Genomic DNA, 21,138 nt, shown 5'->3' with positions numbered 1-21,138 from the left:
GAAGGTTGCCAGTTCGAATCCACAAGACAGGGTGAGCTCCCATCTGTCTGCTCTAGCTTGCAGGGACATGACAGAATATTCCCAGCAGAATTGTGACACATCCAGGTACCCCCTAGGTAACGTCTCTGTAGACAGCCAACTCTCTCAAACAAGAAGCGACTTGCAGTATGTTCTCAAGTCGCTTCTGACACAATTTAAAAAACTGCAGTAGTTCAGTGCTACAGAATTCTGGGATTTGTCTGGTGAGACATCAGCACTCCTTGGCATAAATAGATAAAAAATTGCAAATCCACATGGCAGTTAAAATGGTATCAAACTGCATTAATTCTATAGTGTAGAATTAGGCTCTTACTACACGTTACATGGTGTTCTACCTCTCCTGTGGTTTGCTTGCTTGCTTGCTTGCTTGGTTCCCTCCTTCCCTCCCTCCTTCCTTTCTTTCTGTTTTAGCTGCTAGTACCGTGGTGGAATGTTTGCCTATAAATTTGGAAACAAAATGGAAGGATTAAGCCTTTTACTGTTAATGCCTGTCTTTTGGAATTTTTATGTCACATGCATGTACATATTTTATAAGTCATGTTATTGATCAGCACGACTTTTGTGTAGAACAACTGACAGTTGTAGTCCAGCACATCTGGAGGGTTCTAAGTCAGGGATATGCAACTGGCTATCACTGTGCTTGACAATTCCAACTTTTAAAAACTGGCTTCTGGTAGAATAATCTATAATTCCATGATGTAATTCTAATTATAGATGAGCTACCGCTCATGTTGGTTGGATAATATTTTTTCTTGTAAATGTGTTCCATAGGGCTTCAAACTGAATCTTGCAGGAGAGATTAACAAATGTTTTGGTGGGTAGGAGACATCGAACACAGAACATTAATGATGCAGAGGAAATCAAGATGTTGACAAGAACCTGTCAATGGATAGTACCTGGAGGGAAGGACCCATAGTTCCAGATGTAATACACAGAATATGGGAAATAAAGAAGATGAACTTCAGCCCTTAACACACAAAGGCAAATATGATTTAACAGACATTACTGAAAGCTATTGGGATGAGATGAATGAATGGAAAGCAATAAATAAAGGGTATAAAATGGAAGAGACCAAAAAGGGGGGGGGGGCACAGAAATGCCATTATACATTAAAAAGTCCATATATCTGCAAGGACAGGAGCCCCCGGTGCAGCAGTGAGTTAAGCCCTTGTGCCTGCAGGGCTGCTGACTTGAAGGTTAGGCTGCTGACCTGAAGGTTGCCAGTTCAAATCCAACCTGGTGAGAGTGTGAAGAGCTCCCTCTATCAGCTCCAGCTCAATGCAGGGACATGAGAGAAGCCTCCCACAAGAATGGTAAAGACATCAAAACATCTGGGTGTCCCCTGGGCAATGTCCTTGCAGACGGCCAATTCTCTCACACCAGAAATGACTTGCACTTTTTCAGGTCGCTCCTGACACAAAAAAACCTGCAAGGACATCAGTGACTAGGAGCATGGAAGCCAGACTGAGAGCATCAGTTGAGGCAAGCATGTAGCTGGGGGGGGGGATTGAGGGGCTTCAGTTCCCCCCCCCCCGAAATTCTCAGGGTGGTCCACGAGAAGGCCTTACATTTATTATTTAAACTGTTATGTTTATTCATATCATGATCTGATCACCATGCTCAATATATCCCATATGCATGGGGGTATTGGGATAACGATACAAAAGGTTTGCTAGGGTAGATCCTCTCTCACTCAGACTCAGCCCCCCCCCCCCCCCAAATCAAAATCCTGGCTTTGGGCCTGAGCTGAGATAAAAATTATAGGAGAAAATAGTGACATTATCATATACAGGCAGTCCCCAAGTTACAAACAAGATAGGTTCTGTAGGTTTGTTCTGAAGTTGCATCTGTGTGTAAGTCACAACAGGTACATTTTTAAAGTGTAACTCCAGCCAAAAAAGTTTTTAGCTTTGGATCACATAGCTACCGTGTTTCCCCGAAAATAAGACCTCCCCAAAGAATAGCAGGGGTTTGGGGGGATTGCCAAATATAAGGCCTCCCCTGAAAGTAAGACCTAGCAACTAAGGCTGCAGCAGAGTTCCATTGGGAAGCATGGCTGCAGGGCAGAAGCAGCACTCATACACACACCGGAGGAAGGGAGGGACGGAAAGTGCTTGCTTTCTGTGCCTCCCTCCATCCCTGCCTTGCCTTGCCTTGCCTGTCCCCCAGCCGAGGCTTGAAGAACCTTCCGTGGCTGCTACTGCCCTGCCGTTTCTTCCTTCCTTCCGTCTCCCTCCTGGCCATGCTCCCTTCTTCCCAGAGGCTTCTGATTGGCTCCTGGAGCCCAGGCAAGGGAGGGTGGGAGGGAAGGAAGGAAGAGGGCTTCCCACTCCTCCCCAAGGCTTCGCTCCTTAAAGGTACAGGACGCATTGGGATTCTCCTCTCATCTTCCTATCCTATGCCATGAAACTGATTATTTTATACTATTATTCTATTGCCATATTATTATCATATTCTGTTACTATTATTATATTATCCTATTAATATATTTTAAATCATTATATTATATTTTTCTATTATTATTATATCATTATATTATTATTCTATTATTATTCTATTATATTTTCATATTATTATATTATTATTCTGTTATTATTAAATTCCATTTTATATTACCCTATTAATATATTTTATATCATTATATTCTATACTATTATTCTATTATATTATCATATTATTATTTTATCATTATTAGCATATTCTGTTATTATTATTATATTCCATTTTATATTATCCTATTAATATATTTTATATCATTCTATTCCATTCTATTATTCTATTAAATTATCCTATTATTATATTATTATGCTATTCTGTTATTATATCCCATTATTATATTATCCTATTAATACCATATTATTATCATTTTCTGTTATTATTATATCCTATATTATATTATCTCATTAATATATTGTATATAATTATATTATTATTATATTATCATATTATTATTATAGTATATTATATTATTCATCATTCATGACTACATTGAAACTAGAATAGAGAGAAATCAGCATGGAAACCTTGTGAAACCTAAACTGCAAGAGGTACCATAGACTGTTGTACATGTAAATAATGGTAGTAACAAGAAATTCTTGATAGGATTCATAGTTTGTCTGTTATGCTGGTTTGTGATGACAACTACTTTACAGTATATAATAAATGTTCATTTTGTTGTTCAACAATAAATGTGAGCTCTTCTTCATGGAAAAATAAGACATCCCCTGAAAATAAGACCTAGTGCATCTTTGGGAGCAAAAATTAATATAAGACCCTGTCTTATTTTTGGGGAAACAGGGTATGTTGTTTTGCTGTTTGTCCCCTGTTCAGAAGATTTCACTTCACTTTTTGCCCCTGTGATAAGATTTTGAAAAATGTGGCTTGTTTTAGAAAGCAGGATTCACCAATCCTGCTTTCTAAAATAAAGCTTCCCTGAGATGATAACTCTTTCAGCAGTGAATTTCCCTTCTGAGGGGTAGATTACTTTCACTTCCTGTTGTTTGTCCCCACTCTTAACTATGAATTGTTTCTAAGTTGGATGATTGTTACTTGGGAACTGCATGTGGACATCCAAGTGATTTGTGATATTTGTGATATTTCCTTCTTGTCCCGTACTATGACTTTATGTGAGTCTGGCCATCATGGTATGCATATAGCAAAATATTTCTGAGCACAATTTAGAAAAGAGTGTGGCCTCTTTTGCTGTAGTAGTTGGCCATTACTGCCCTGGAGCCTTCTCATCATCCATTCTTTTAAGCAGCTAAGCTTATTAATACATAATGGAATGCTTCATCAGAGATTCTGCTTACATCAGGTCTTACTGGAATATATGGATCTACTTTGTTCTTCAGAGCCCTTATTCATCCTCGAGTTATTTCTCTTTAGATCTGTGGGTAAGTTATTTCTCAAGAGATATCCTTAGGCAACTATGGTCCGTTTAATCATCCACTGAAGCAATTGGCACAGAAGTTAACAATTGCAGAGTTAGTCACAATAGCCTAACACTAATTGCTAATTCTAACTAGAGTAGATATACTGAATCAAAGTGTTGACTTACCAAGGTTCAATGTATTCAATACATTTATTCTGATTGGGACTGCCAACTGAATTTAATCCAATTTATCATTTGTTTTTATTAGGAGATGTGGTGGTGTAATGGGTTAAACCCTTATGCCGGCTGGACTGCTGACCTGAAGGTTGGGTCGATGATCTAAAGGTTGCCAGTTTGACTCTGTGAGACGGGGTGAGCTCCCATTTGTCAGCAATAGCTTACGGGGATATAAGAGAAGCCTCCCATCTAACACATCTGGGTATCTCCTGGGCAATATCTCTGTAGACAGCCAATTCTCTCACTCTAGAAGTGATTTGCAGTATCTTCTCAAGTCGCTTCTGAAATGATTAAAAATTGTTTTTGATCCCCAGTCAAAATGTTAATTCATTGCATTCCACGTTCATTCAAGACTGGTTCACATATTATTTGTTTTTTCTACATTTCACTCCTACCATCTGAATGTCAGATCGAAGTCCAATATCAGACAGAGTAGACAGAGAATAATAAGAACTGTCCCTATCATATTGGGACTGTTAAAGGGTATGCTTCCTATGTGTAGCTCTCTCTCTCTTGTTTCTTTCTTTTCTTTGCTCAATTTTGAAAGCTAAATCTCAGTTTGATGAGACTGTTTTGTTTGTACTGTGCATCTTTCTTTTTGTTGTCTTGTTTTGGATAGACCCTTGGGGCTGTTATAAATGCTAGACTCAGCTGTCTAAAATGCTTGTAGGACATTGAACTGTGTGGAATGTAAGCAAGGTTTATACCAAACAACTAGATGATTTGAGCCTTCTTCCCTATACAGAAGATTTCTGATTCTAATTTTTGTTTTCATTCTAAAGAAAACAACTGATGCTAGATCCTAAGAGTGCTATACTGTACCCTTACCCTAAGTGTGAATTATATCTGCATTTAGTTAATCACAAATGCTCATACTAGGGCCCAGTTCTCAGTACAAAAATCATTGCCTTTGGGCAATGAGCAGTCTGACAGCTGTACTTATTGCTGTTGCCCATGCAGGGCCAAGTCAAGTCCCACATATTTCTCCAGATGCCTATAAAAGGAGCAGGTGCTTTCCTTTTAGGTCAGTCTTAATACTGACTCTTTTCCACTCCTCCAGGATTTCATTACAATGACCTTTTTCAATTTCTTACTATTTTTCAATAATTTTTATTACTTGGCTAAATTGCAAGACTGGCACATTACAATCTTCCATTTACATGTTTGCAGGGGGAGGTGGAGGTGGCAATTACCGCTGGGCAAACCATAAGGGAGGAAAGAATGTCTGTCTGGTGGAGGCACTCTACTGAATTCACACCAAAATATTGTGTTGGCTTAAGGCAAGACTGAAAATTATGTAACCCTTTAGATTTTTTTAATGGCAACTTCAGCATTGCTTATCATTGACTATGCTGGCTAGGGCTGATGGAAGTTGTAGTCTAACAATGTCTGGAACATCATGATTCCCATTCCTAACAGACAACTCAAGCAGTAATGCATATAAAAACTCTGTATATTGCAGGTCAGCTACAAAAGGTAGTAGTCGCAACACATGCTGACAGGATGTGCAGTTAGGATTGTCTCTTTGTATTTTAGCTGTGCAACACATGTGGAAAATTATGTCCCTCCAGGTGTTTTTGGCCTACAATTCCTTTCAACGCTAGCCCATATAACTAATGATTAAATGTCCTTCTACTCAGCAGTTCAGACAGTATGTGTATGGGGGGTGGGGGGAGAACCCCAACTTTTTCAAGGGGAGTGGTCATACATCCGCTGTGTACCGATGCATTTCCTATGCCGCATTATGTGGCAGTGTAGATGGGGCCTAAGATTATGGGAATTGCAATCCAAAAACCTCTGTAGGGCCATAGTCTCACACACCTATCGTATTCAAAATCGATTCACACAAGGCTGGAGAACCACAATTACAGCAAGCTAGTGTTGTCTTTGGCTAATACTGTTGCTGATTTGCATTTCCGCAAGCTTGACACCACCATGCTAAGTTTGGCCTTTCCGAGCCAAACATGTGGGGGCATATGGCTGCCCTGCATCGGTGACAGCTGTCATGAGTCAGGCTAAGGGCAATTTACAATATTCGGCCAAAGGACAGATTATAAAGGCAGAGCAGAATCAAGGTTGAAATCATCTGAGACCAAACAGCAAACGTATCACCAAAATGAATGGGGTGGGAAGCAGAGGCTATGCTGTATCGGAGTGATATATGTGCGGAGATGAAAAGGAAAACATGATTAGGATCTGCAACAGGTAAACAAGACATGACCAAGTATTAGACATCCACTGGCAAGATACAAAACAAAGATTGTCACTCAAGGGATGGTTGTAATAGGCACAACAAAAGACAATGAGAAAGAGAAAACAGAGATAATGGTTAAGCAGAATAAATTAGCAGATGTAAGGATTAGCTCTTAGCAGAATAAAAAGAGAAAGTGAAGCAATTTCCCAATATTCTGGTATCTTTTGGGTCCTGTTTTAGTGTTACAAATCTCACTGAGAAACTGAGAAAAGCTTAACTTTTCCTAGAAAAATAAAAAATAAGCATACATGCAAATGGTCTTGGGTTATTTATTTTACTGCTGGGACCCAGATTTCCTGCTTATTCTGGAAGAAAGATTTTACAAAAACAAAATTACAATAAACACTTTCAAAATTAATTTTATCTTAAAATTCTCTCTGATAAGAAAACCTGCAGTGAACAGGAAGGGATTCAAAGGGGAAAATTGCACCCGTGCATGTGGGAAGGTCTTTTCAGTTCACTTCTCAGAGAATACCTGGGATTTGATTTTGAAGAGAAATAAATCAAATTTAATATGTCCCAAACTGGAGGTGTACCAATAAAATAAGATCCACCTGTTGGCTTTTCTCTTTAATGCACTATTAAATATAGTGAAGCCTATATACTGGGCACTGTTAACTAGCTTCCAGGAATCCTAGTGAAACAATAGCCCTTATCGGTTACATGCATCTGAAATTGAAAATAGTAATTAGCAAGTTTACCTCATATATCTAGGCATTGGAAATTCAACTTTATATTTTAAATTTTAGAAAGAAAGATTAAGTTTCCAAAAAATAATTGTTTTTCTGATTGTCCTCTCAAAGGTAAATAGCCTCCACTAACAGAGAATACCCATTATATGTTCCAAACTTCAATAGGACCTATTGCAAGTCAATATTTAGGAAGGTTTATAATTTACAATGAAGAACTGCTCTCTAGTGGAAGAGATTTACTATTGCAGATTATATTCCTGCCTAGTTTAGATCTACACTGCCAAATAATGCAGTATAAACCTATATAATACAGTTCAGTAACGTTCATACTGCATTATATGGGTCTACAGTGACCATATAACGCAGTTCAAACTGAATTATTTGGTAGTATAGATCCTGTCAGCTATACCTCCAGCCTGTATTCCAGAAGAACGGGTGTTTCCTCCAGAAAAGGGAGAATATTACTTTAGCCAATTCCTTCTCCAGTTTGTCTCCCCTTCCCTCCTACAGTGTTTGAGAGCATTCCCAACTCCTTGGAGCAAATCTACCGGGGAAAAGGGGCATCAAGGAGGAATAAAAATACATCTTCTCTACTTGCCTTATACTACTTTTGGTAGTGGGACATATGTAGAAACAGGGCGGCAGATGAAGGTTGAAAATGAAAACCAGGTCCCTATTGGAGGAGATTATCTAAGTTTATTTGGGCTTTATGAATAAGAACCAATTCATTGAACCACAAATCTGTGGAAATTTGTGGAATTCACTTCATGGACATATTATGGGTGTAGCAACATTCTAGATAAAATTTTATTTCTTTTTTACTCTAAAATAGACTCTATTATTTTTCTCAAACACCAGCTTCCAAATAGATCCAATACTTTAAAAGGGGAATGTGAGGGCATGTATTATTCCATGCAAGAATCCCCCCCAGGCACAAACTTCTAAAGCATTTAATAGACAAAGTAACATGGATCCCTTTATACTGCGCAAGCAGACTTCTGCCTGTTGTCCATGCTACTTTGTCTGTGAATGTTTCAGAAGTGTGTGTGTGGGGGGGGGGGGGTGGGGGTGGGATTGAGCCAGGAATAAATAGCTTTCTGAGCTCCCAATGCACATGGAAATGGGAGAATTGTTTGTTTGTTTATTTATTTACAGTATTTATATTCCGCCCTTCTCACCCCGAAAGGGACTCAGGGCGGATTACATTGCACATATAAGGCAAACATTCAATACCATAACATAGAACAGAGACAGACGCAGGCATGGGCGGGCCTCAAACTCATGACCTCTTGGTCAGAGTGATTTGTTGCAGCTGGCTGCTAACCAGCCTGCGCCACAGCCCAGCGCAGCAATTAACATGTGGGATGGGATCTTTAAGAACAATGCCTTATGTCTCTTTGCTTGAGAAAGTAAAGGAACCCATAGAAGTGGTGTCTCTCTAAAGAGCTATGCCTTGTGTCTCCTCTACAGATGGTTGCACTAGAGGCGGGAGGAGGCAATCCTGTGTGATGGGGGTAAGTAAATTGTCCGTCTTCTTTAAAGATGGAACCTCAACAAAGAGGATGATTCTACACACAAAGATGATGATTCTCCCTGTTTTACCCAGCTCCGTCTATTGAAGTCTGCAGGGCAAGAGAAAACACTGAGCCATTTTACTTCCTAGTCAAAAAATATCATTACAATCAAAACTAAGCAGAATCACCATCCTCAAATCAAATATACGATTGAATGAAAAGTAATGCTTCCACCAGGCCCGGTTCTTCATTGACACCACTGAAGCCCCCGCTTCGGGCACAGCCCTTCCTGGGCGCCCTCGAAGCAGCAGCGGTGGGCGGCGGCAACCATTGGGTCGCTCACTGCGGAACCAGGAAGTATTTTGTATTCTCGCGGCATTTCATGAGATTTCTGCAAGATCTCACGGAAATCTCACAAGATCTCGCAAGAATACAAGCTACTTCCTAGTTCTGTGGCGAGCGACCCAATGGTCGTCGCCGCCGCCGCTAAGTTTGGGATGGGGGAGCGTAATTTTGGGGGGGGGGAGCAGCCCTAGGTTGGCTTACAACTTGAAAAAAGCTAGGGCCGCTCCTGGCTTCCACTTTCGTAACTCCTCAACAGATGGCAGTACTGGTATGCGGCAGGTACTGGCTTGTTCAGTAGACTCTCCTTTACAGTTCCATTTGGCAGGAAGCCTTAGCATTGAACGGTTGTGTTGTTAAAGTGCGAAGCATAGAACCCTGCGCAGACGGTCGGTCAATGCGACTTAAGCAACGTGTAGTCATTGAATTCTTGACAGCAGAAGGTGTCACCCCAAAGAAGATTCATCAGAGAATGCAAGCTGTTTACAGTGATTGTGTTGATGTGAGTACTATGTGTCGTTGGGCGAGTAAGTTTAAAGATGTGGAGGTAGGAACATCTGACCTGCGTGACAAACAAAGAGTTGGATGTCCTGTGACAGCAACCATCGAGTTTCACAAGCAAAAGGTTGACAGATTGATTCAGGACAATCGTCATATCACTCAGAGAGAAATTTCAAGCATAATCGGCATTTCACAATGTGGGTCACATTATTGCTTTGCTTGGCTATCAGAAGATCTGTGCACGATGGGTACCCAGGATGCTGACGCCTGAAATGAAACACACAAACTTGAAATTTGCCAGGAACTCCTCTTGCGTTATGAGAATGAAGGTGACGCCTTTCTCCTTTGGGGTGACACCTTCTGCTGTCAAGAATTCAATGACTGCACGTTGCTTAAGTCGCATTGACTGACTGTCTGCGCAGGGTTCCATACTTCACACTTTAACAACACAACCATTCAATGCTAAGGCTTCCTGCCAAATGGAACTGTAGAGGAGAGTCTACTGAACAAGCCAGTACCTGCCATGTACCAGTACTGCCATTTGTTGAGGAGCTACGAAGGTGGAGGCATTACTTTTCATTCAACCCTCGTATAGTACAAATACTGTTGTTTAGAGTGCATAGGGCTCTCAAAAAAACAAGCTAAAGAGAGAATGTTTACAACTTGATGGAACAGGTACACAAGCCACTCATACAGAGTCATTCCCAATTTATGGTGAGAGATATATTTCTAACTGGTATCTTCACTTTACTGACTATTAATTTGGTTCCAATTGTAAACATTAAAGGTTGAAACAGCATAGTGCTTTGGTATCTTTTTTCAAAATTCTTACTCATGCCCTAACGTAATTTATGAAAAGTCCTTTCTAAGTAATTCCTCAGTCTGAAGCCAGTACTATAGCTTCTGAAAGAGGAAGATTTCTCACTAGTCCCTGCCCAATCCCCCAGTCACAAAATGTGGTGTATTCTACAGAAAGTTGCCCAGCACCTGCATTAATATTTTTCTAGCACCAAAAAAAGACCTCTGCTTTCCTTAAGCCTTTCAGTGCTCATTTTATGTTATTTTAATACCAACCGAATATTTTTTTTACAATCTTATAAAAATTGTTCAGCAGCTTTAAAGATCAACCTTAGCACTGTGAGCCCTTGGTGTTTGGCTGGAGTTCTTGAGGTAGTTCTAGCTTGTTGTACCTTAAATGGTCTCTGTTAGCAATTGTTTATTTTGGTGTGCTGGCTTTTGTAATATGATATGACTATGTTGTTACATTTCAAAATCTTATTTTATATTAAAACTAGCTTTGGTACCTGGCAATGCCCGGGTTATTTGAAAAGGGCCTTATTTGTTTTTGGATGTTAAGTAATATCAGTGTGGACATATGTTACGCTATTTCTTAGAAAAAACTCAATCTTTGCTTTTGTTTTTTATGAATGCTCCCATTAGAAAATGCATAAAGATGTGGGTGAACTATGCAGAAGATATTGAGGATAAAGTTCCAATTTAAACTTGAATACTTTCTACTGGGAATGACGGACATGACCCTCGACACAAACCAAGAAACTTTATTCAATTACTTAATCACAGCAGCGAGATTAACATATACTCTAAAATGAAAGAATAAAGAGACCACAACGACAGGTGAATGGGTAATCAAAATGGTCGATATAATGAATATAGATTGCATAACACATTACTTGAAGAAACAGCATGGAACGAAGATTAGAACTACAAACTGGACTTTATTTAAAGATTACCTAAAACAAGAAAACATGAAGATGATATTATAGAAGAAATGATAAAGAAAACAACTAGAAGATGAAAAAGTGAACTTGGAGCTGGAGTACAATTATAAGAAGGAAAGAAGATAAAATAGATTAATCCTAATAAGGGAGATTACCTGACAGAAGAGATTGGAAGTCAAAAACTCCCCACCGCCCTTATTACCTTGCTCTTTCCACCCCTATCCATACCCCTACCCACCTCCCTTCCCTTCCCACCTTTTTCTCTATATACTCCCCAATCTACTTTTTCCTTTTCTCCTATGTAAATACAATTTTTATTTAATAAACATTACTTTTTAAAAAGGATGTGGCTTAACTACAATTCCCAAAAATCTTGGGTCAATCCACCCAAAACTCCTCCAGTATTCACAGTTGGCCATGTTGAGTCTGTGTGCCAAATGTGGTCCAGATCCGTCATCTGCTGGATTCAGTGTTCTCTAGGTAGAGGTGAAGTACAACTCCCAGATTCCCAGGGCAATCACCCTGAAACCGTGCCAGTATTCACAGTCAGCCATGTTGGGTCTGCGTGCCGAGTTTGGTCCACACCTGATGTTGGCTGGGTTCTGTTTGCTATGCGCCATAGGAAAGGATAGCAAAGGGTTAAGGGAAAGTCAGTGGGCGGGGTCATGCAAATGGAGAGAGAAAGGAATACTGGGATATGCTCACTGTAATCTGCAAGGTCCTTGGAGGTAGTGACTTGGTGGAGCCTCAGCAGTGGGATCTATAGTCTGTTTGTGGAGGCCAGAGTCTGTCTGTGTGAGAGGACACCCGTGCCAAATACACACATACAGATTTTCACTTTTATTATGTGTGTGTATAGATAATACCTTGTCTGTAGATAATTCAAAAGTTAATAGTTACAAAGTGTCTAAGATGGATTAATAGTGCCTAAAATGCATTAACAAGTGTGTCTTCTTATTAGGCAAGCCATAGGTGAAGTCTAATTTAGACATTATTGTTTGGGACTTATTTGGGATTTCACAATACTGAAAAACGATCTATAATCTAGTTATATATTACAGTAACATACTCTGTAAAGCTCTGGCTGTAGGTATTAAACTGATGCAAAGTCCTTTCTATCAGACTCGAAGTGTTCTGCAATCACCTTCATGCAGACTTTACTCATAAACAGAAGGAATTCCTGCTTTCCTTCTGGTCTGGATTACATGGTCTGTAAACACAGCAATGCCTTTATGAACTCCACTGAACTGGCAGGGTCTACTGACTGGTATTTTCCTGGCTGACAAATGTATTTTAAGGATCTCAAGGCCTGAGCATCAGCTCTCTGGAATGCAGTTTCTAAACAGCTATTCAATATTGAAAGCTAGAAAGTATTTGTATGGTGGTAAAGCATGGCATAACACTCTGGCATTTAAGTACTGCAGAAAGATATACTATATATAGACATTGTACTTTTCACCCTCCAGTTACTAGGATCTGATCCTTTCTTTAGACTGAGTTGCTATGAGTTTTTTTTTTAGATTGTCCTATACCTCACTATAAGATTTGTCTGTCCAGACAAATCTTTTTTCTTTCGTGGGTTTATGTGAGTCTTTGGGCTGTGTGGCCATACAGTTCGAAAACATGCAAATGTGAGAAGATCAATAGGTACCGCTCCGGCGGGAAGGTAATGGCACTCCACATGACCTAGGAGATGTCTACGGACAACGCTAGCTCTTCGGTTTAGAAATGGAAATGAGTGCCACTCCCCAGAGTCAGACTTAACTAGACTTAATGTCATGGGGAAACCTATGGGACATTACCTATGTCCGTGTTCCAGAAAGCATTCTCTCCTGACATTTCGTTCATATCTATCTTTACATCAATTGTAGATTACACTTGTGGTTATAATGAAAGGTTAATAGATTGGTTTGACAGTTCTTTAACATTTATCTCCTCATTTTCCAGATCCTGCTCATTTCAACTTAACACAGATCTGCTCAGGAATGTCTTGCATTCTGCTGTCTCCTCTCCTTATCAGCTCCTTTCTAGCTGGTTCCCGCTCTTGTATTAAATTTTCAGCTTTTCCTTTTAATCTCCAATATTTATCTTCAAGGATTTCAAATTTCTAGACTATCTTTACTCACCCTCTTGGTATTTGGAGGTGGTATCTACCCATTTTTAATTTTATTTCTTTTTCTAAGCACCCACATCACAACACAGAAATTGTTTTCAAGGAAGAAAGTAGTTATAATAACAGAAGCAGCTTCATGTAGGAAGAGTGAGTTTTTATCTTCCACACACTGCTGCTTTTAAACAAAAAAAGTGAAGTCTGATCATGATTTTTAATGACCATATAATTTATTCAGAGATTTGCTTCTAAGACAAAGCAGCCAGAGAAGTAGAGGGTGTGACTGGGCTAAAAACTACAGGATGTTGTTCCTGTTTCTCTGCTAGTTTTGCCGCCGGCGACCATCTGAAATGTATTATTACCTCAGCCCTCCCTACTCCCAACACTTTTTCTCCATCTGCTGTTATTACAAATAACTGAAATTACAGTGTTTCATAAACTTCTAGATGTTTTGCGCATGAGAGCTGTTACATGGGTAATTCATCACATCCGTGATATAATCATTAATCCCAGATGAATTGCTCTCTTAAGAAATATAGCACAGGTAAGTCAGAAAATGTCGCTGCAACTGAAAATGTGCAAGAAAAGCAGAAGGGGACTTGCTTTATGAGTTCTAAACTTCTAGTCATATTTGCAGGATAAGAAGCAGCTGTATCACCTAACAATAGTGTGACATTCTGGACTTTTCAGTGGAAAATGTTATTTCATTTATTGGATACAAGTTGAGCATCCCTTATCTGAAATTCCAAAATCTTGGCTGGCTGAGAAACGCACGCCTTTGCTTTCTCATGACTCAGTATATCCAAATGTGATTTCATGCACAAGATTATTAAATAAAATACTGCTTATAAAAATATTTCCAGGCTATATGTATAAGGTATATATGAACCATCAGTAAATTTCATATTTAGACTTGGACCTCGTCACCAAGATATCTCCTTAGGTAAGTATATACAAATACAGTAGAATCTCACTTATCCAACATAAATGGGCCATCAGAACATTGGATAAGTGAAAATTTTGGATAATAAGGAGGGATTAAGGAAAAGCCTATTAAACATCAAATTACATTATGATTTTATAAATTAAGCACCAAAACATCATGTTTAACAACAAACTTGACAGAAAAAGTAGTTCAATACGCAGTAATGCTATGTAGTAATTATTGTATTTACGAATTTAACACCAAAATATCACAATGTATTGAAAACATTGACTACAAAAATGCGTTGGATAACCCAAAACATTGGATAAGTGAGTGTTGGATAAGTGAGACTCTACTCTACAGGCATTCCAAAATCCAAAACATTTTAGTCCCAAGTATTTTAGATAGGGGATACCCATCCTATGTTAAGATAACATATATATTAGATATTATGGAGAGTGGTGAGATAATTATATGTTGGGTGTGGTAATTGGTACAGTGTGAGAGAGAATTTTAAAAGGCTGTTTTGCATTATCACAAATTAGGGGGTTGAGGTTAGGAAAGCTAGAATCAGAGTTAGCTAGGAAGTATGTGTGTGAAAGAAAACAAGAACTATATTTTAGATATATCAAATAAGTTATCTGTCATGTTATGTTCATTTCTGTTTAATATTTTTAATTATAGTTTTTGTCCTAGAATGTTTACATTGGAAAGTTCAGTTCAGGCAGAGTGTCTGGTGGCAGCAGTTAAGAAAGAGCATTGAAGCATGATAGGAGGAATATAAGCTCTATGAAGTCCTCACAACTGGTGGCCAGAGCAATGGGGTCCTTGCACTGATGGCAGAGGTGAGGATATGAGAAAGTAGTTAGGATAAGTAGAAGTTCCTCCATCAGTTCCAGGTACAACTCCATCATGCGTATGCCCAGAATCAGATGAAAATGTCTCCCTCCATCCTAACAGCCACTGCCTTGTCCTTGGAAGGAGAGTAGTAGTAGTATCTGCTTAATCTCCTCTCTCAGGTTGCCATCCCCTTTTCCTTTTGTTTCAAAATTATTCCCAAAGTGATTGTTGTGTATGGTGTGGGTGTCTCTCTGTGAGTCTATTTATCTCTGGAGTCTATTTATCTATGAGATAAATCCACCAAAGAATGACATTTCAGTGAATGAATGTGTGAAACACACATGCCCAACACTATCAAGGTTAATAGGTCATTCTTGCACAAAGGTCTGTGTCACAATTGTGAAAACAACATGCCTTTATCTTTACAGAAGCAAAATCATTGGTTACTTACCAACACAGGGAAAGTTTGCTCCGTTGTGAGTCACCACAGGTGTCATCCTGGGAGAAAAGAAAAAAATATAAATAAGTATAACTAGGGGTGCATCTACATTGTAGAATTAATTAAGTTTGACACCACTTCAACTGTTATTGCTCAACTGTATGAAATCGTGTCATTTGGTGAGGTACCAAGACTATTTGGCAAAGAAGGCTGAAGACCTCGTAACACTAAAACTCCACAGCATTGAGGCATGGCAGTTAAAGCAGTATCACTCTGCATTAATTCCGCAGTTTAGATGCACCCTAAAATAGGTTTTATATTCATTGATTCACGACTAACAGGCTCAACCTGAGCACATTTACTCAGAAGTCACTTCTATGGAGTTCACAGGCACTGACTTCCTGGTACGTATCAAGTGCAAAGACATAATCACAACATTGGCTGCATCTTTCAAACATTATTAATTCCATTTCCTCAAGCGATAACAGAATAAAAATAAATAAATTCACCCATGGCAGGTGTTTGGGAGTAAATATGACCACATGGTCCCACTATAAGGAAAATATTGATAAGATCAACCCTCCCCCCCCCAAAAAAAAACAAACAACAAACCACTGGCTGATATACTAAACCAGCGACTTTTTTTTTTTCGTGTCAGGAGCAACCGGAGTTGCTTCTGGAGTGAGAGAATTGGCCGTCTGCAAGGACGTTGCCCAGGGGACGCCCGGATGTTTTTTCCATCCTTGTGGGAGGCTTCTCTCGTGTCCCCGCATGGAGCTGGAGCTGATAGAGGGAGCTCATCCACACTCTCCCCAGGTGGGATTCGAACCTGGCAGCTTTCAGGTCAGCAACCCAACCTTCAAGTCACTTAGTCCACCACGCCATCTGGGGGCTCGTAACCAGCGACTGAGGCCCCTTCTACATACAGCAGTGTTTCACTTATCCAATATGCGCTTATCCAACGTTCTGGATTATTCAACACAATCTGCCTCCCACCCAGATCCACAGCTGTTTCTCTAGGTAGCAAGGACTAAACTTTTAACGCATTTAATTTCCAACAATGTTGTTACTGTAAGCTCATTTTATGCAATTTTATCGTATTTTGTAGTCAATTTGTTGGTAGCCAATGTTTTTGTAGTCAATGTTTTCAATACATTGCGATGTTTTGGTGCTAAATTTGTAAATACAGTAATTACTACATAAAGTTATCATGTATTGAACTGTTTTTTCTGTCGATTTGTTGTAAAACATATTTTGGTGCTTACTTTGTAAAATTATAAGACTTTTCCTTAATCCCTTATTATCCAACATTTTTGCATATCCAACATTCTGCCAGCCCGTTTATGTTGGATAAGTGAGACTCTACTATAGCTGTATAAAATCCACATTGTCTGCTTTGAACTGGATTATCTGGCAGTGTAGACTAAAATAAGCCAGTTCAAATCAGATAATGTGGATAATAATAACTTTCTTTTTGTACCCTGTCTCCATCTTGTCATGGTTTGTGTGTGTTAACTGAAAAATGAAGTGCATGAAGCCGATTGGCTGAACCTGCAAAGATCTGGGGATTGATTTTGGTGCTGTTTCTGTTCTGCTGCTGCAGAACAGGTTTGGACAAGTTTTTCAGTGCTGGCTGAGTACTGATAGAGTAGAGCAAAGTGTATGTGTATACACACTTACAGATTCCCACAATTTATAATACAAATCAATATTCTAACAGCTCTAGTATTTTTCATCAAAATAATAGTTTTCAAAATATCATCCACAATGTTATAATTTCATGTTATAATCTTGACATCAAATATTATTGAAGGACATAAAGAGACAACCAGTCAATATGTTTCCTGGAGTTGCGTGGAGTCTTTGGTCTTTATCACTTGAAGTAAGGTTTTCAGTCTCCAAAATAAAGTTATTATGTTCAAAGGAATTCTTCTTTTGGTTTGTAATTCCAAGAAATGATACACGTTCAAAGGAATTCTTCGTGTAGATAGCAATACCAGGAAATGATATACACACAACAAGGTCTCCCCGGGATGTTTCCCTTGTTTCGTTTTCACTTCCTCGGGTGTTGTGTTTTTTAATCAAGTTGTACTCAGTATGCTAAATAAAGGAGTAAAAATAACATACACAATAGATATATGAAACTCCCATATTAACGTTACTAAGGAAAGGTTATGATAAACAATGTAATAAAAACACACTTCTCTACTCACATTCTTATCTATGATACCGGCTCTGTTTGAAGTGGAGTTCTATAACGAGCAAATGAAAGATTACCAGGATGCTTCTTAAGTAAGGAACATACTACAGAAAGCAGGTGTATTCGATTCTATCATTTAGCCCCTGAGGAAATAGAGTTTGTAGTTTAAAAATCCAAAAGGACTCTCTTTGTAGAAGAAGTTTTCTTACATCTGCATTTGGTCTGGGCAATACTTTTTCCAAAGCGCAAAATTTAAAGCTATAGTACATATGGGCTTTTTCGTTAAAGTGTACATACAGTGAAGAGTCAGTGGACCCATTTCTTATGCGTGAATGATGTTCGCTTATCCTAGTTTTAAGGGGTCTGGTAGTTATTGCAATATAAAGTAATTTACATGGGCATTGTAGTACGTACACTACATTATCAGTAGAACATGTTGTCAAATGTTGCAATGTGATATTAATTTTAAGTGTTGGATGAGAGTATATTTTGAGTACTGATAGAGAGCAGTGTATACTCAAAGAGGCCTTGCTATTTTGAGGCCTGTTTGCTGATGAGAAAAGAGGGGTGAAGAACCAGGACTGTATTCTTCTCTGAAGCAGATTTGTGGACTGAGAAAGGACTATTTAAGACTGTAGAATTCTGTAAGTGATCAGAGGGACCATTGTGAATACTACTGTTTTAGTGTTTTGATCTCTTAGAATCAGTAAAGTTTCTATATTTTTGTTCTGCAAACCTGAGTGGCATGTTATTGTTCTGCGAGTGACTCTGGATCACAGGCACACGTAAGAGCTTCCATTTATCTTCATCAGTCTGTAACACATCTTCCCAAAGGGACTTGGGGCAGCTTACATATGGCACAAGATGCCTAAAACAACGCATGAAATAAACACACAGTACAATACAAAATAAAATCACTAGCATAGAAAAACAACAATTTGTCAGTGCCATATAATCCCGATTATCAACATAGATTAGCTGCTTTGAACTGGATTATATGAGTCTACACTGTCAGATAATCCAGTTCAAAGCATATAATCTGGGATCAAATCCTGGGATATAGGGCAGTGTAGCTCCAGCCTCAAGGAGCTGTGTCTTCATCCTGGCACCAAGTGCTGAGTTAAAGAAGTTGACATGTTCCTAGACATTATTAATCCTGTACCATAAAATCTGGTGCAGGGATATAAATAACACGCAAAGAAGAAAATATTTTGATTCAAAACTAACAATGTGCAAATATGTTGTCGAAGGCTTTCATGGCTGAATCCTCAGAGGTTGTGAGGTCTGTTAGAAAACTATGCAAGTGGGGTTTATATCTGTGGAAGGTCCTGGGTAGGAGAAAGAACTCTTATCTGTTTGAGGCAAGTGTGAATGATGCCATTGGCCAGCGTGATTAGCATTGAATGGCTAATCAGAAAGGAGAAAACCATGAAAATGAACAAAATCTGGCTACCAGTATTAAATAAACTCTAAAACCAGGACAGTAAATAAAGAACACCACTCAGAAAACAGAGGAATTCCAGACATAAAACAATCAGGGCCAGCTAACACCTCCCAATAAAGGATTTCCCCTGGCAGGAAGAAGCCAGACTTTGAAGCTGCAAGGCCATTCAATGCTAATCAAGTTGGTCAATTGCACCATTCACATTTGCCTCAGGCAGACAGAGTTCTTTCTCCCACCGATATATAAACCCCACTTGCCTAGTTTTCCAACAAACCTCACAACAACCTGAGGATGCCGGCGACAGATGTGGGCAAAAGGTCAGGAGAGAATACTTCTGGAACATGGCCATATAGCCCGGAAAACTAACAGCAACCCAATGTGCACATCATGTGAAATGCAATGGCCAAGTAATTCTGGCATGCATAAAAACATTTTCAACTTCCCAAGAATTTCACATAGGGATACTCAAACCAGTAAATAATCCCTGCAGCACTAAGGGGACGTCTACACTGTGGAATTAATGCAGTTCGACACCACTTTCAATATAGAAGCCAAGGGAGGCACCAGGACTATTTAGTAGAGAATGCTGAAGGCTTTATAAAAATATGATTCCAAAGCATTGCGCCATAGTAGTTAAACTCGTATCAAACTTCATTAATACCACAGTATAGGTGCAGTGATCCCTTTAAGAGCCATATCCCTGCCGACTAAAAAGAGCAACCCCATCCAGGCTGCCAAACCAACCACACAACACAGACGATACTCCCATCGGAACTTGTGCGCTCTGTGAGCGGCTCCCTCCTCCTTTATAGCCGGCGTGATGTAGACGCGCGCCTGCGCAGTGGCTCGCCGAGACCCGGAAGTAACTGGTGGCGATGGCGGCGGAGGGCATGGGGCAGCAGTGGGTGCTGGTGGAGATGGTCCAGGCCTTCTATGAGGTGAGTGACGGGCGGCCTTTAAAGGCGCGGGCGGCCCCTCGCCTTCTTTCCCTCCGAAATTAAAGAGGCTTCAAGTGGATGATCTCAGGAGTTCCTTTCCCCCATTAGTACATGTAGGTCTCCTATCAGTTTAAGGCGGCCTTATGCATTCCATAGACTTTTGGGCCCTTCCACACAGCCCTATATCACGGAATATCAAGGCAGAAAATCCCACAATATCTGGTTTGAACTGGGTTATCTGAGTCCACACTGTCATATATTCCAGTTCAAAGCAGTTCATGTGGGATTTTATTCAGCTGTGTGGAAGGGGCCTTTCTTAGGCAAGGGATGCTCAGGAGCGGTTTTGCCAGTTCCTGAAATATCCTACAGGACTTGTTGTCTCCCACCCAAGGACTAACCAGGGCTGGCTTGGCTTAGCTTTCAAGACCAGGCAGGGCCTGTTGCCTGTAGGGTCCTGTGCGTTATAAGAGAAGTAAGCCCCTTCAACGCAGTCCTATAGCACAGAAGGCACAAAATCCCACAATATCTGTGTTAAATTGGAATATATGGCAGTGTGGATCCAGGCCTGTTCCACACAGCTGAATAAAATACCACAATATCTGCATTGAACTGGGTTAGCTGAGTCCACACTGTAGTCCAGTTAGATAAAGTAGATAATGTGGGATTTTATTCAGCTGTGTAGAACGGGCCTGGATCCACACTGCCATATATTCCAGTTCAGCGCAGATACTATGGGATTTTATTCAGCTGTGTGGAAGGGGCCTGAGTTATCAAGGCAGGAAGGGAGGGAAATCTCAGAAAGGGATAAGTTTGAATTGTGTGGGTGTGCAAGGTGTGTAATCACAGCAGTTTCATTTTACACATAAGGAGGTGGTGCCAGCATGTATGGTTTTGGCAAGTCAGGTTTTTTTTTTTTAGTTTGTTCCTGTTTGGAGAGAAAAGGTGAGAGATACAGGGATGGATCTTAGCTAAAAGTACATCTCTGCACTGTATAAATAAAGCAGTTTGACTGCCATGGCTCAATTCTATGGGATCCTGGGAGATGCAGTTTGG

The 21,138-nt window shown here is 39.7% G+C and overlaps 1 protein-coding gene and 2 long non-coding RNA genes across 6 annotated transcripts in view; 2 read left to right on the top strand and 1 right to left on the bottom strand.

Moving 5' to 3' along the window:
* Window positions 1–2,933: 2,933 nt before the first annotated feature.
* Window positions 2,934–11,531, top strand: LOC103277640 (uncharacterized). Its single transcript, XR_505570.3, has 3 exons — window positions 2,934–4,282; window positions 8,564–8,607; window positions 10,891–11,531. It is a non-coding gene; the product is annotated as an uncharacterized LOC103277640 (long non-coding RNA).
* On the bottom strand, window positions 10,994–19,952 carry LOC134296644 (uncharacterized). Of its 4 annotated transcripts, none has more exons than XR_010003461.1 (5): window positions 19,892–19,952; window positions 18,440–18,571; window positions 17,717–17,846; window positions 15,516–15,562; window positions 10,994–11,798 (listed from the first exon to the last, which is right to left on the bottom strand). It is a non-coding gene; the product is annotated as an uncharacterized LOC134296644 (long non-coding RNA). The 4 variants fall into 4 exon arrangements; XR_010003463.1 differs by having other exon boundaries at window positions 17,717–17,755; XR_010003462.1 differs by having other exon boundaries at window positions 15,516–17,603; window positions 17,717–18,571.
* The window catches only part of sptlc1 (serine palmitoyltransferase long chain base subunit 1), a 31,889-nt gene continuing 30,680 nt past the window's right edge, over window positions 19,930–21,138 (top strand). Inside the window, exon 1 of the mRNA XM_003216413.4 lies at window positions 19,930–20,085. Within this exon, the coding sequence (XP_003216461.2) occupies window positions 20,023–20,085 (63 nt within the window). The 5' untranslated portion in view covers window positions 19,930–20,022. The remainder of the gene's footprint in view (window positions 20,086–21,138) is intronic.

Source organism: Anolis carolinensis, chromosome 2 (assembly GCF_035594765.1).
Source record: "Anolis carolinensis isolate JA03-04 chromosome 2, rAnoCar3.1.pri, whole genome shotgun sequence".
Taxonomy (NCBI): Eukaryota; Metazoa; Chordata; class Lepidosauria; order Squamata; family Dactyloidae; genus Anolis; species Anolis carolinensis.
The sequence above is the reverse complement of the archived record's forward strand: the minus strand, read 5'-3'. Positions and strand labels throughout refer to the sequence as shown.